Source organism: Hippocampus comes, unplaced genomic scaffold, assembly GCF_001891065.2.
Source record: "Hippocampus comes isolate QL1 unplaced genomic scaffold, H_comes_QL1_v1.1 scaffold155, whole genome shotgun sequence".
Classification (NCBI taxonomy): Eukaryota; Metazoa; Chordata; class Actinopteri; order Syngnathiformes; family Syngnathidae; genus Hippocampus; species Hippocampus comes.
Window position 1 is genome coordinate 1,590,808 of NW_017804967.1, and position 13,060 is coordinate 1,603,867.

At 41.8% G+C, this 13,060-nt stretch overlaps 1 protein-coding gene across 2 annotated transcripts; it reads right to left on the reverse strand.

The window, feature by feature from the left end:
- Nucleotides 1-956: 956 nt before the first annotated feature.
- On the reverse strand, nt 957-12,784 carry rnf122 (ring finger protein 122). Of its 2 annotated transcripts, none has more exons than XM_019887909.1 (6): nt 12,079-12,784; nt 6,858-7,014; nt 3,832-3,877; nt 3,712-3,753; nt 3,548-3,627; nt 957-2,589 (listed from the first exon to the last, which is right to left on the reverse strand). In XM_019887909.1, the coding sequence occupies exons 1-6, from the start codon at nt 12,101-12,103 to the stop codon at nt 2,478-2,480; spliced, it is 462 nt and encodes a 153-aa protein (XP_019743468.1). In that variant the 5' UTR covers nt 12,104-12,784; the 3' UTR covers nt 957-2,477. The 2 variants fall into 2 exon arrangements, with proteins under 2 accessions (XP_019743468.1, XP_019743461.1); XM_019887902.1 differs by having other exon boundaries at nt 3,548-3,630; nt 12,079-12,781.
- Between the last annotated feature and the right edge of the window lie 276 nt (nt 12,785-13,060).

A 13,060-nucleotide genomic window follows, 5' to 3' on the forward strand; every position in this document is an offset into this window, starting at 1 on the left:
ACTCCCAAGGTCGACATGGGTTTATAAACAGATCGTTGATCATGATTTAATGCTACAATCCAATTAATTGTGCTTCTCCCTCCAGTGTACCCGTCTTGGCCACTGGGAGGCAGTATAATACAGTCAGGCAGACACAAATGAAGAAGAAGACTTCTTCTATTGTCAGTGTAAGTAATTCAGGGTGTGTTTGAATGTTCAGGCTTTTTTTTCCCCTAACACGGGCATATCCACCTCCGGTCTGCAAGGGCCGCTGTTATGCCGGTTGCAGATGTGTCCTTCCTGCAACACACTTGATTCGAATGATTAGCTCATTAGCAAGCTGCGAAGAAGCCTGAAAACGATCCTGATTATTTGAATTAAGTATGATGCAGGAAGAACATAAAACTGCAGGACAGCAGCCCTTGAGGACCAAGTTTGGACCCCCCTGCCCTAAACCCTCATTCAATATATAGTCCCGAACTATATGTAGCACTAGACGGTAGTTCCGACATACTCGGAAAGCCAGCATACTATTTTCTCACTCGTTTTTGTTTGATGTTTACTTTGACAATAAACTTGGGGAGTGGTGTTAAAAATCTTCAAATCTCTTTTCTGAAGAATTGCAGTGCTTGTATCTAAAGTATGTGCTAAAACATGTATCTCAAGGGACCACAGTATAAAAGAAGTAAATGAATAGAAAATAAAGTAAAACTACGCACACTTTGAAGGCACCTCAGACTGCAGTGGAAAGGGAACGGGTACATGTGTGCATCTTAATACTTTACAGGTGCTGTTGAAATTTATGAAGCAATTACTTGTTTCTCTTCTGTCATGTTTTTTTTTTTTTTTGGTTGGGTGCAATACGTTTTGCAAGATTTTACTGTACTTGAATGGTAATAAATAGACATTTCTGAATTCAAGACAAGTTTCCATCTGAGGGTGGCGCCACATGCACTCCTGTCAAGACCCAAACGAGCTGATTGAAACAAGAACATTTATTTTAAGTTATTTATATCAGTTGTTGTACAGAGTGAACATTTTCTTTTACACGTGTGCTGCACACTGACACACCTTGTTTAGATTGTTTGTTGTTGTTGTTGTTGTTTTTTTTAATGAATTCACGAGTGTGCTTTGTGACATTTGTGCTCAGTTTAGGCAGTGTGTTGCTTCAGGAAAAAAAAAAATGGAATGTAAAATACAGAAGCACCGTTAATCGTCTGAGGGGTGCCTCTGGGGTGATCTTTCATATGTAAAGTGCATTTGTCTTCAACGGAGAGCCACACAGCTGGTGCGGTTACGGGAGACTTCATTAGGGACACCTTTCACAATCTAATGAGATCCAATACGTGAGCTGTCATATAGATTAGCAGGGATTAGAATGTTCACTTGATGTTCATTATTGTGGTTATAGTTTGCATTGGTGCACCGCATCATTTCAGAAAATAACCTAAATTTTAGAAACACCTCTGCGTATGATCTACAACCAAAATAAATAACACGGTGGTAAACTGAGCATTATAATCTTTGAAAGGCAGATTTTTTTCCCCCCATGCAGAGCTCATATATATATGATCTCATTAGATGTTGCTGATATTGTGGAATGGATGGAAGTAACCCAGAAAAAAAAAAAAACATGTCAGCGACAATAGAACCATTATCAGGGACCATTTAAAATAAAGAAAAGAAAAATATGACAACTGAACGCATTTGTATAATCTGTGGGTTAAATAATTTAGGGGGCATTTTGATGTATAGCACAATAGCTATAATAATAATAATAATAGTAATAATAATAAAAATAATAATAATAATAATACAGACTTTTTTTAAAATTCCCCCAAAATTTGTTTTGGATATGTGAGTATTCCACCAGATGGCAACGATTTATTAACCTATCCCCTACAAATGATTAATTAAAATAAAGCAACATAATTAGTGTGCACATAGGACAAAATTGTGACACCTCAACTGTGTAACGTCTGTAGTTCAAGTTATCATTAAAACAAAACACTGTATTTGTTCATATTTGATATCCAGAATGTTCTTGCCACAGTGCTTTGTTCTCTTCAAAGGTAGTTTTCTCCACAGCATGTCGACATAATCATACGCTTGTGCAACTGTCTTTTGTTGTGGTCATGAAAGCCTTGGAGCATCGAGGAGGTCAACGAAACACAAGAAAATGTTGTTGACCTCCCTGGAGGGAAAATGTGAAGATGTGTGAGTGGGGAATGATGAAAGAAAAGCGGTTGGAGGGACGCGTGGGTGGCTGCACGTAATCGCCGCACCAGAAGGCGCTGCCGTGTTGCCGTCTCGGGGGGTGCGGTTGCCAGGCAACAGCATCCCTCACCATGAGGGATTTTATTTCTTTTTTCTGGGTGCTCAGCTACCCCGAAGTGCAGTGGTGTTGTTGGCACAGCCGCCAAATGTTGATCCTGGTTTCCGGCAGCGGTATGTTCAACGGCATCGCTGCAGCCAAAGTACGGAAGCGAGTTGTTGAGCTACACCAGTTCGTCCAGCAGGGTACCAATGCTGTGGTGCTCAGGGGGGCCGGCGATGGGCTTGTTGCACATGGGGCAGACGCATCGCACCTCCAACCACTTGACAAGACACCTGCAGATACGCAGAGCGAGCATCAGTCACCACACACACCAGTGGGTGGGCCTTGCGTTTTGGTACAGAGGCCTAGGAAAGGCTGTGACCCTGTATCAGGTTTTCAGGGCTCCCCATACTGTAATGTATTATTTTGATAGAGTCATAAAAACATGGCATGATTGTCAGGGAAGAGGCAGACTGCCACAAAGAGCAAAAATGAACGAAAATAAGGGCGGGAGTGAGGATATTTTGAGAGGCTGTTAGCAATAACACCCGTCAGCAGAGATGCAAGTAATTTTTAAGATTATTTTTTTGCAGTGATTCTGAATCTGCCCTTGCTTTTTTTCATATATTATATTTTTTTTCTCAAAAACATTTATTGATACGTAAAACCATCTCTGATTAAATGTTGCCGTTGACCAATTTACTGACTATACCAGTGCATTTCAGCGACAGTGACTCTCCGCGCTTTACTTTTTTTTTTTATTTAACTCAATTTAATTCATCCATTCATTTCCTAAACCTTAGAACTGTGAGCCCTTAATAATTTCATCTAATTATTTTTTTTAATACTGAACACATACATTTTATTTTAAGTTATTCAGTATCGTTCATTCTTGCCATGTGTTGAGATCTACACTCCTGTGCTAAATACACTAAAATACACAAAATGTACACATATTACAAAGAAGCTCAAAATGATGTCATCACTACTTTGAGGAGTGGAAACTTCCCCCGACAACAGACACAATGGCAGTCGATTGCGAGACTATTTTTAGCGATGAGCAGCGTAACTTGCCGAAATCCTAATGGAGCACAACTGAGTTCCTTTGTTTAGCAGTTTTTTTTCCCCCAAAAAGGTTTTTGTATAAAAATGGAGATGAATGAATAATTTGTTTTATTGGTGATTCGCTGCTTATAAGGAAGTCAAGTGTGATATAACACGAAAAACCACAGGCTGTACTCATGTACTCACTTTTGATGGAAAGCATGTTGGCATGGCAACACTCCCAGCTCGTCTTTCACTTTAAAGTCCTCCAGACACACTGCGCACGTCTGCTGCGTGAGTGACAGACAGCACACTCAGCATCCTTTTTCTCATTTATGCCCATCGTTTTTGGACAAACGTTGCATTCTTACCCCGTGCACGTTCAACCTCTTTGGATCTCCTTTCAAAACCACCTGTACAGTCGCGCACACACACACACACTTAAATAAAAGCAGTGAGGGAGAAGACATAATCAGCTGTGTTGAATCTACCTCTCTGTATCCAAACCGCTCACTCTGGGCCTGATGTCGAAGTTTGCTATTGGAGAAAAGACAGAACATGGTGTTAAATATTCTTGAGTCACTAAAATGTGTAAGAAACATTTGATTGAGCAGTGACTACAAATAAGAGAGACTTACTTTTGGTGGTTTGTTGTGGTTTGTTTGTATTTTACAATATGAATGAATTTGTCAGCACACACACACGCACACACACACACACACACACACACACACACACACACACACAATAGTGTGTGTGCATATGTGTGTGTGTGTGTGTCTGTGTGTGTGTGTGTGTGTATACAGCATGGATTCCCCTCCATTGCTTAGCAACGTGACTGACTCATACATTATTGTATTTTGGGAAGCATGGGAGGGGGGGGGGGTCTGAGCACATGGTCTGAAAACATGTCTGGTAAATGGAAACAAATTTCGCTGTTTGTGAAGGCTGAAGTTGTCTCTCCCTTTTGTCTCTCAGACGAAGCTCAGTCGAGACGACGAATTGGCAAAGCCAACCATTTTGACAATCATCCGTAATGGCAACAGAGTTTGTTGCGAATAGATTGAAAGATGGTCATAAACGGCTTCGGGTGTGCGGCACCTCCTGAACTGGAGAAGGCACTATTTTCATTTGCTGGCAGAATGTTTGCAGAAATAAAATAAGAAGAGTTGTTTGTTACATGTCTAATAAAATCTTTTTTTTTTCTTCAAACTGTATACACGTATTAGTAATTGACATGTTTACACTGTATTACAAATGTTCAGGTTTTTATATCTATAAATGTTCATACTGTATGATACATCGTAGTTGGCGGCCATTTTAGTGGAAATGGTTCCGACGAACGACGGTTACGAACTACAGATTCGTTATGTCCCTCGAGGTACATCGTAAGGAGGTTCGACTGAAATAAGCCACTACAAATCCATTGAATCCACGCGCCGCCCACAAAAGCAACAATGGAGAGATGCTTATCACTGTCCGGGCCAAGTCTGATGAAGTGGTTCTATTTATACCAACAAACACAGACAAACACATACACACACGCGTCTCGTATTGTCAGACCTCGCGTTGCTACAAACGCGCACGGACACACGCAAACTCAGGCGCACAGATTCGCATCCAGGCAAATCGAAGTCCAAATTCCGTCTTGCTGAATGACCGTTTCAAGAAGGGAAATAACAATTATTGGCTGTTTTTGTCATTGGGCTTATTGTTTTCGGTGATTGCTGTGAGCGAACCTCCATGCGGAACAATGTGAGGATGCAGCTTTCACAGGCTTGCGGGGTTCCCATGCCGAGAGAATCACGAGAAGTGGGTTAAAACGTGGAAAGGAGGAGAGGGGGCATGATGGGCATTTCTACAGCTATTCTGCACAAGACTTGAAATTGTAAATGTGCTCCTTGACCAGTTCTTATTGCATGAAACGCTTGTAGGGCATTTTACATGAAATTCAAACTATTCGCCTTTCTTTGGCTATTAATATTTGTCTGCAGAAATTCATGCTTGTTAGGACACTCACTGGATTGATCAAAGACCACCAACAGCCTTTCTTTCAGTCACACATTTCAGAATTTCTATTTTGTTAATTTGTGATTATTTATGTATTATTTCTAATTTGTTGAATTTTTCACTCTTTGCGTAGTGAATCAATGAGTTTTCCTTTTTAACCCTTTGAGGGACAGCGGTTACTACAGTGGACGGCTTATCATGTAATCAGGTTACAAGGTGCATGAAGGGGTTAAATTTAATAGTGAAATAAATGACACAATATTCCAATTTATTGAGATGCAGCTGCAAGTTCATGTCTGTGTTAAAACTTTTTTTTGTGTGTGTTAATCAACGTTTCAAAGATATCCAAAAGGTTCAAATTGGGAATTATCTTCCTCCTTACTTTTGTCGTTAAAATCGCTCTCCTTCCATCAATGTCATCTTCTTGCCATACGAGACCCCACCCTCAACCCCACTTTGTGATCCTGTTTGCTTCTTGGGATTTTCATTTAAAAGGTGATTCTAATCTGGGGGTGGGAGGGACGACATAAAGACTTCTCTTTTTGCGCCTGGCTTGCCCACCACACACCATGCAGGAGATTCTGGATCGCGAAGGAGCCTGTCAGAGGGATACCGGGAAAGCTGCCCCCTTATCCTACAAAGAGTGGCATTCATCGCTGGGCATTCATCACATGAATCAGTCGCTCTATAAATGAAGCTTTCGCCCGCCGCCCCCCCTGCCCCCTTGCATGCTCTACCATCAGCATGTTAATGTGGACACAGGAAGTGACTCACCGCTGATGACTCACGTTGAAGTAATCAAACAAGATTTTTATGAGGGAGCTACTGACCGACAATTGAGGTGTCTCGGTGGCTTTTAATAGCTTTACTTGTTCCAAATGTGGCTGATGTTCAGGCGGAGGATTTTTTTTTTTTTTAATCCATGAATACATGGAATCAATTCGACAACATTTTCTGAATTTGTGTCCAAGGGCATTTTCTCACTCTATCGGTGTATCTTTCTATCAATATTCATACAAGGAGTTATTATGACAGCATTTTCTCAAAACGTGACTGGAGAAATTAGGGTTTGAACTGATTAATTGAATATCCGATGACTCAAATTTACTACTCCGCATCAATTTATAATACTAATAAAAATCCATACACAATGACACAAAGACTGGCACTGACATATTCAATGATACAGATATTGAATTTGAGATATATACTGTACTAAGTATTTCGAGAAAGAAAGGCTTTTTTTCTGGGGAACCATGACGTTTTGCTAGATGTACGAATGTACGTCATGTTTTGCAAATTTAAATTCTGATCTGAGAAATGCACCAAAAGCAACTGAGAAAAACTGTATTTTGTGCATTTTCCCTCAATTCTGTCAATGTCTCACAGGGTGACATTTCAGCAGGACGCTTCCTGTTGCCTCATTTCCTGTTACTGCCCCCCCCCCCCAGTTTACCTCCCACATGGAACTAACAGTGCTATAAACTTTTCAACCGAGTGTCCTCACCTGATGAAGTAACAGCAAAAGATGAGGCTGAGGATGAAGACGAAGATGCCCGTGCCGAAAATGACCATGTAAATGTTGAGTGGCAGGTCCTGGAAGGTGATGGGCGGCATGGCGCACGATTTGTTGGCGTAATCCAAAACCAGACCACAGAAGCAGCCTACGTGAGGACAGACAGGCGACTTAACAGAGTGCACATTGGATTTCCCTCCATGGATCACAATTAGTCATAAATAGCATAATCAATTCAAATGAAACTAATTAAGTGTGAACATGTCAAGCGGATGGAAACAAGAAAGTGAGACGATGCTGTTGTGAAAGGGACACAATAGCGGAAGGAGCAGGAATGATTTTGTCAGCAGACTGCACACGGACGTCTTTGGACGGGGGCATTTATGGTGTCAGATTTTCGGTGATCTTAAGTGCAATTGAAATAGTTCATATAAAACTCTATCTGAGTTATTCGTTTCATGAGGATCTGTTTCAGCAATCTTTTACTCTTTCTGGCCTCACATATGAACCAATAAGTATTTCTAATGCTTCACCCACCCCGAATTAATGAACTTGTGAAAATGCATAGTTTTCAATCAGCTAGGATTTTCACGAGGACGTATGAAAGCCAACTGACTTTTTAATAGTGTGCATAAAATTCTAGGACAAGTTCACTGGAGTGCCTGCATGCTCATCCATCGAGCGAGTAAACCTTTTTTTTAATCTGCCTATTTCTTCAAATGTGTCTGAGAGCAAGCCCCTCTGCACTTACAACATGATGTTACGTCATCTAACGACACGACGCCTCACACCGAGTTTCCCTATTTGACTGGCTAGGCTGGGTGAAGATCCAGAGCTACTTTCAAGTGACTGCCAGAGTCCGACTGGCAGTGAGACGCATCACAAACCCTGCTATCTTGCCACAACCAAAAGTGATGCAAAGCTGCATTGCGTTTTGTCGGATGCACGGATTAACGTTAGCTTCTGCTAAACCACGCTCGCTTGATTGACGGGTGTCGTTCACACAGTGGAGGTTTTGGAAATTTACGGTTGGTGTCGTGCCCAAACGCCACATACACACAGTGTTGTGTATGTAGTGCGGCTTCGTCAAAGAAAACTGCTTTTATTGTCGACAGTGGTTGCTGTTTTAGGTTAGATCCAGCCCAGAGCCAGAGAATGAACAAATTATCTTGAGTGCAGATTATATACAAGTAATACAAAGTTTGGCGTGATCTGTGTGTACACTTCACCCCACGCCACACTCCCTCAGACTGAACAAGGCATTGTTTTCAAGTCTTGAACTCCGCCACGAACAGATGGTGTTTCCATTTCAAGGGCCCTCCTTTGTCTCATCACGCTTTACTTTGATGCTCGACTCCTCTGTGCTCTTTGCTCAAACACAAACGAGATTGTCACCGTATCGCCAAGGTTACAGGAAGAGCACTGGGGGAGGGAGGGTGTGGGGGGTTGCTGACGACCAGGCATTCATAGCTGGCCTTGTGTAACAAAAATGATATTTGCTACATCTATGCGTGTTGAACGCGCCAACAATAATCCCTGATTTTCCTGATAGAGGTATTGAAGCACACCTGCTGCTTGGAAAAACTCAAAATGTCAATATTTGACACCGGGGTTTGGGCCATATAACTGAGGTGCATGCATTGGCGACTGATTGGATGAATCAATCAGTACATTCGTGTATGAATGGATTTTTTTTAAAGCGAAGCGTTGCAGATTGGCTCTGACTTCATGCATGTTAATTCAGGGGTGTCAAACTCATTTTTGTCGCGGGCCACATTTTAGTTACCGTTTCCCTTGGAGGGCCATTATGACTGAAACCATATAAAAAAAGTCAATAATAACAGGTTGTTCAACTATTGTTTAAGTTACTGTAATGAGGAGATTGATCACAAGAAAATGCTTACAATATGTCTCTAATTTATTAAATATGAGAATCTTTAATTTTGGTAGAGATTTTAGCAAGTATCATGGAAGTGGACATGTTTGATTTGCTTTTACGGGCCACATAAAATGATGTGGCGGGCCAGATTTGGCCCCCTGGCCTTGAGTTTGACACCTGTGGCTGATTTGAATACTCTAAATTGTCCAGAGGTATGAAAGTGGGTGTGAATGTTTTTCTTACACAGTGCCAGTCAAAAGTCTGTAAAAAAAAAACTGTAAAATTCAAATGGTCTTAACCGCACTAAGAGGTAAAGAAATTCAGCCTAGTAACTTTTGATAATGCACAGCGGTGAACTGAAAGTCATTCCAGTTCGTAAAGCATCGCCCGCATCATCAAGCTGAAGTATTAGGTATTAATCAAGACAAGCATTTTTTTAAATAATGAAAAAACATTGAATTAAAGGGCGTTTTTCAAACTGTTGACTGGTATGGCACGTTGAAAAACAACCACTCATACTCCAAAATCGAAGGTAATGGGGCAGTCGATTTTTGTGTCATCTGCATAAAAAGGTACCTCGAAGGGAACCCTGGGGGAGACTTTTTGAGAGAAAAAAAAGAAATTATCTTTTGGGTACATGCTCTGGGATAAAAACATAAGAGGAAGACAGCAATAAATGTCAGATACAAGACCGGATGGACGGATGGATAGATGGATGGATGGTTCTTCGAGAGATAATTGACTGCGCGAGACCTTTTGAGACGATTGATGTAAAACTAAATGGCAAAGTCAGGATGAAACAATGAAACAATTGTGACCTTTACCAATTTCATTCCGCCATCCGTGTTATTGTTTTCTTTGGGCTCACTTTTCAAATCAATCATGGTCTCTTTTCCCTCTCCCCTTACACAACAAAAATAACATTCCATGTGACATTTGACTCCCACCTCTCGGCCGAAATTGAATCAATAGTGGACGCCCATCGTACTCCATTCTATTTGAACGAGCTATTAATCAGCGCCCATCAGTGGCCTGCCGGTCAACTTCCGCAGGAAGAAACAACTTCATTATCCAACACGGGGATGCAATCGCCACCGGTAACGGCTTGCAAACATGTAAATAAATGAACACGAATAATCATGGCGGCGGCGTACGAGATGACGACACCTGCGAGGCTACCGCACATGCACTCAGCAAATCTGGGTCAAGCATACTGCACATTCAAATACACGCATGAATGCACGCATGTTCTTCATCCACCTTTGTGTGCTGCACGAGGAGCTACAGTATGCGTTTTGCAAAGGTTACTCAAGTACTCACACTTTGTGCTTTTTCTTTACGGTTATATGCTCTATGCACCCCCACTAGTTATTCTATATTCTTTCTATATGCCTTTGTGGAATATGAAATAAGCAACAAAAACCCCAATATTGGGAGTTATGGGAATTTATGAGAACTAACTGAGAGTAATTCAATGGAAAGGTATCATATTTGGGCGGCACGGAGGTGGACTGGTTAGCACGTCGGCCTCACAGTGCAGAGGTGCAGGGTTCGATTCCGGCTCTGGCCTTCCCGTGTGGAGTTTGCATGTTCTCCCCGTGCCTGCGTGGGTTTTCTCCGGCTACCCCGGTTTCCTCCCACATTCCACAAACATGCATGACAGGTTAATGATACACTCCAAATAAATTGTCCCTCGGTGTGATTCTGAGCATGAATGGTTGTGTGCCCTGCGATTGGCTGGCCACCGGTTCAGGGTGTCCTTTGCCGACTGCCCGAAGACAGCTGGAATAGGCTACAGCATGCTCCGCGACCCTTGTGAGAATAAGCGGATTAGGAAATAGATGGATGGAAGGTAGCATTAATACCGGTACAATCTTTTTTTTTTGTCATAAGTAGACATCCATCCAGTTGTACGATATTGCAGTTTTAAAACAGAATGTAGTCTTACTTCACCGTGAATGGGTAGAGTCAAGGATAAGTACAGATACCTGAAATACCTACTAAGCTTCTTTGTTGTGGTTGTTGAAGCCCCGCAGGAACGTTGACCTATATATGGTCACACTTGGGGTGTTGCTATAGCGATAACAGTAGCAAATCAATCCAAAAAGGAAGATCCACTAGTCACGTTTGGCTGTTAGACATGACGGTGGGAAAGCCCTTGTGTGATTCCGTATCTCCTCAAACAGCTCCTGGCGGGGTTTTGTCCTATTTACACACAAAACTGCTGCTGCGTGCACCAAAGGCGGCATCAAATATTCAACAGTTCCCATGAGAAGGAGGAGGAGGAGGAGGAGGATTGTCGAAGCCTGCTTTTGCTGCTACAAGAAAGCAATGGCGACATGACATTGTGTTGTCACAAACATGGTGCTCTCCAAGAGAGTGGGCCATCAGTGACAAGTGTGGCAATAGACCACCAGATCCACTTGTCTTTCCTTTCAATCTATATGCATTTTAAATTTAATCCAGAGCCATGATTTGAAAGCAAATTGTATGTAAAGGAATGAATTTGTCTCAATTTTTTTTGGTCATGCGGTGGATGTTTCCAAAGTGAGTGTCTATATGATTGATACATATTTTATTTTTAATACAGGACCACTGTGAAATGAATGTGTCGGAATAAAGTTGAAATTCCATTTTAATTATTTTTCATGACTAAATTCTAATCCTCAAAGTGCTGTTTATACTTATTCTGTTTTCAATACATGAGTAGTCATTTAGTTTGTGGTGACAGGCATGGTCCACCCTTGACTGGTCGCCAGCCAATCACAAGGCAAAATTAGACAAATCGCCATTTCGACTCACATTTGTACCTACGGACAATTTAGAGTCTTTAATAAACCTTCTAACCTACTAACCATGCCTATTTTTGGAATGTGTGAGCGACTTCATACACAGAACTAGAAGAAACGTGAGGCAGCTTTTCCTGGTATATAATTTGTCCCATCATTTTAAAAATATATAAAACCACCACTGATCACGCTGGATAACAAAACATCCCCCAGTGGACAATGTCATTGTTTTGCCTCTCTCTGCTGTTTTGCCTCCAAAACAGGAGGGGAATTGAGCAGCACAAAGGGAGGAATTGTTCTTGCCCGAACAGCAACGAGCCTGCTGCGCCCAAAATGAAGCAAACCGATTCATATGCTTGTTCTGCATCATCTTATTATCAGCATTTTATTGCTTGGTTGGTTGTTCTGCATCATCTTATTATCAGCATTTTATTGCAACGTCTAGGACTAACAACACCATTGCATGCAATGAACACATCGTCTGCATGTGTTTCAGATTTGTTTTTTTTTTTTAGATGCACTTTATTAGATCATTTATGCTTACCGTTGCACCACTGAGAGGGGTGCATCAATGCATCGGTGGTGGGGGGTCTCTCTCTTGGAAGATCCCACCGTTTGAAACAAGCGGATGGTAGACTTCAACAAAGTCCCTGGCAGTCAAGATGAGGTCACACAACAAAGTCAAGAGCAATACAGATGAAAACAAGAGCCCGCGATCCAAGCTGCATCGTCCTCCGTTTCGTCAACGAGTGACCACCCCGCAAAGGAGGTGATGGGGGGCGAGGGGGGGGGGCGGTGTTCGAGTTTGCCGTCCGGGTTCGGTTATTCTTCACGAAGAGGTATCACGAGGACGGGGAGTCCGGCAACATCTGTGGGAGAGACAAAGTGGAACACAGCCTCGATTTTTTTTTCCACAGCTCCAGCGGGCTCCCTCCCTCCTTCCGCCCCCCGCGAGGGGGAGAATGACGTACGTGGGGACGGATATACGACGTTTGGATTGGAATCGTGTTTCCCGACATCCGAGGTCATCCTCGGACTTCTTCTTTCTCAAGATGAATACTCCAACTGAACTCATGGATCACTCTTCCAAAGCCATCGCGCGTTTCAAGCTGTTAAGGACCAAGTGTCGACCCCCGCTCCCCCCACAAATAAATAAAAACATTGAAAAATCATGAAGAAAACCAAATAAGGAACTAAATTTACTAATTCTGAAATTAACTTGCTGTAAAAAGTCCCCTTTTGACATTATTCTGAGTCCTACACAATAAAAACAAGGAACCAAAATTAAATATTAATTTAATTCACCCCGAAATTACAACAAAAAAAAAAGTCAGAAATTTGCTTTGCTGTTGAATATATAGTATGTCTTTATGAGGTCCTCTGTGAGACACCCTCCCTCCCGAAAAATTAAATAATATTTAATCATAACCTACTGGTTGCCTCTTAAGTATAGAGAGTAATGTTAGCAAGCTAGCTCTTTTATTTGACTGTTTACATGGCTATTTTTTTTGACGACAACATAACCT

What these genes read in the sequence shown, in the direction of transcription:
- rnf122 (XM_019887902.1), bottom strand. Translation starts at nt 12,103, where the DNA reads ATGCACCCCTCTCAGTGGTGCAACG. An exon ending in CCCCTCTCAGTGGTGCAACG is followed by an intron (nt 7,015 to 12,078) that starts GTAAGCATAAAT and finishes GTCCTCACGTAG; the next exon opens with GCTGCTTCTGTGGTCTGGTT. An exon ending in CAACATGCTTTCCATCAAAA is followed by an intron (nt 2,590 to 3,547) that starts GTGAGTACATGA and finishes GCGTATCTGCAG; the next exon opens with GTGTCTTGTCAAGTGGTTGG.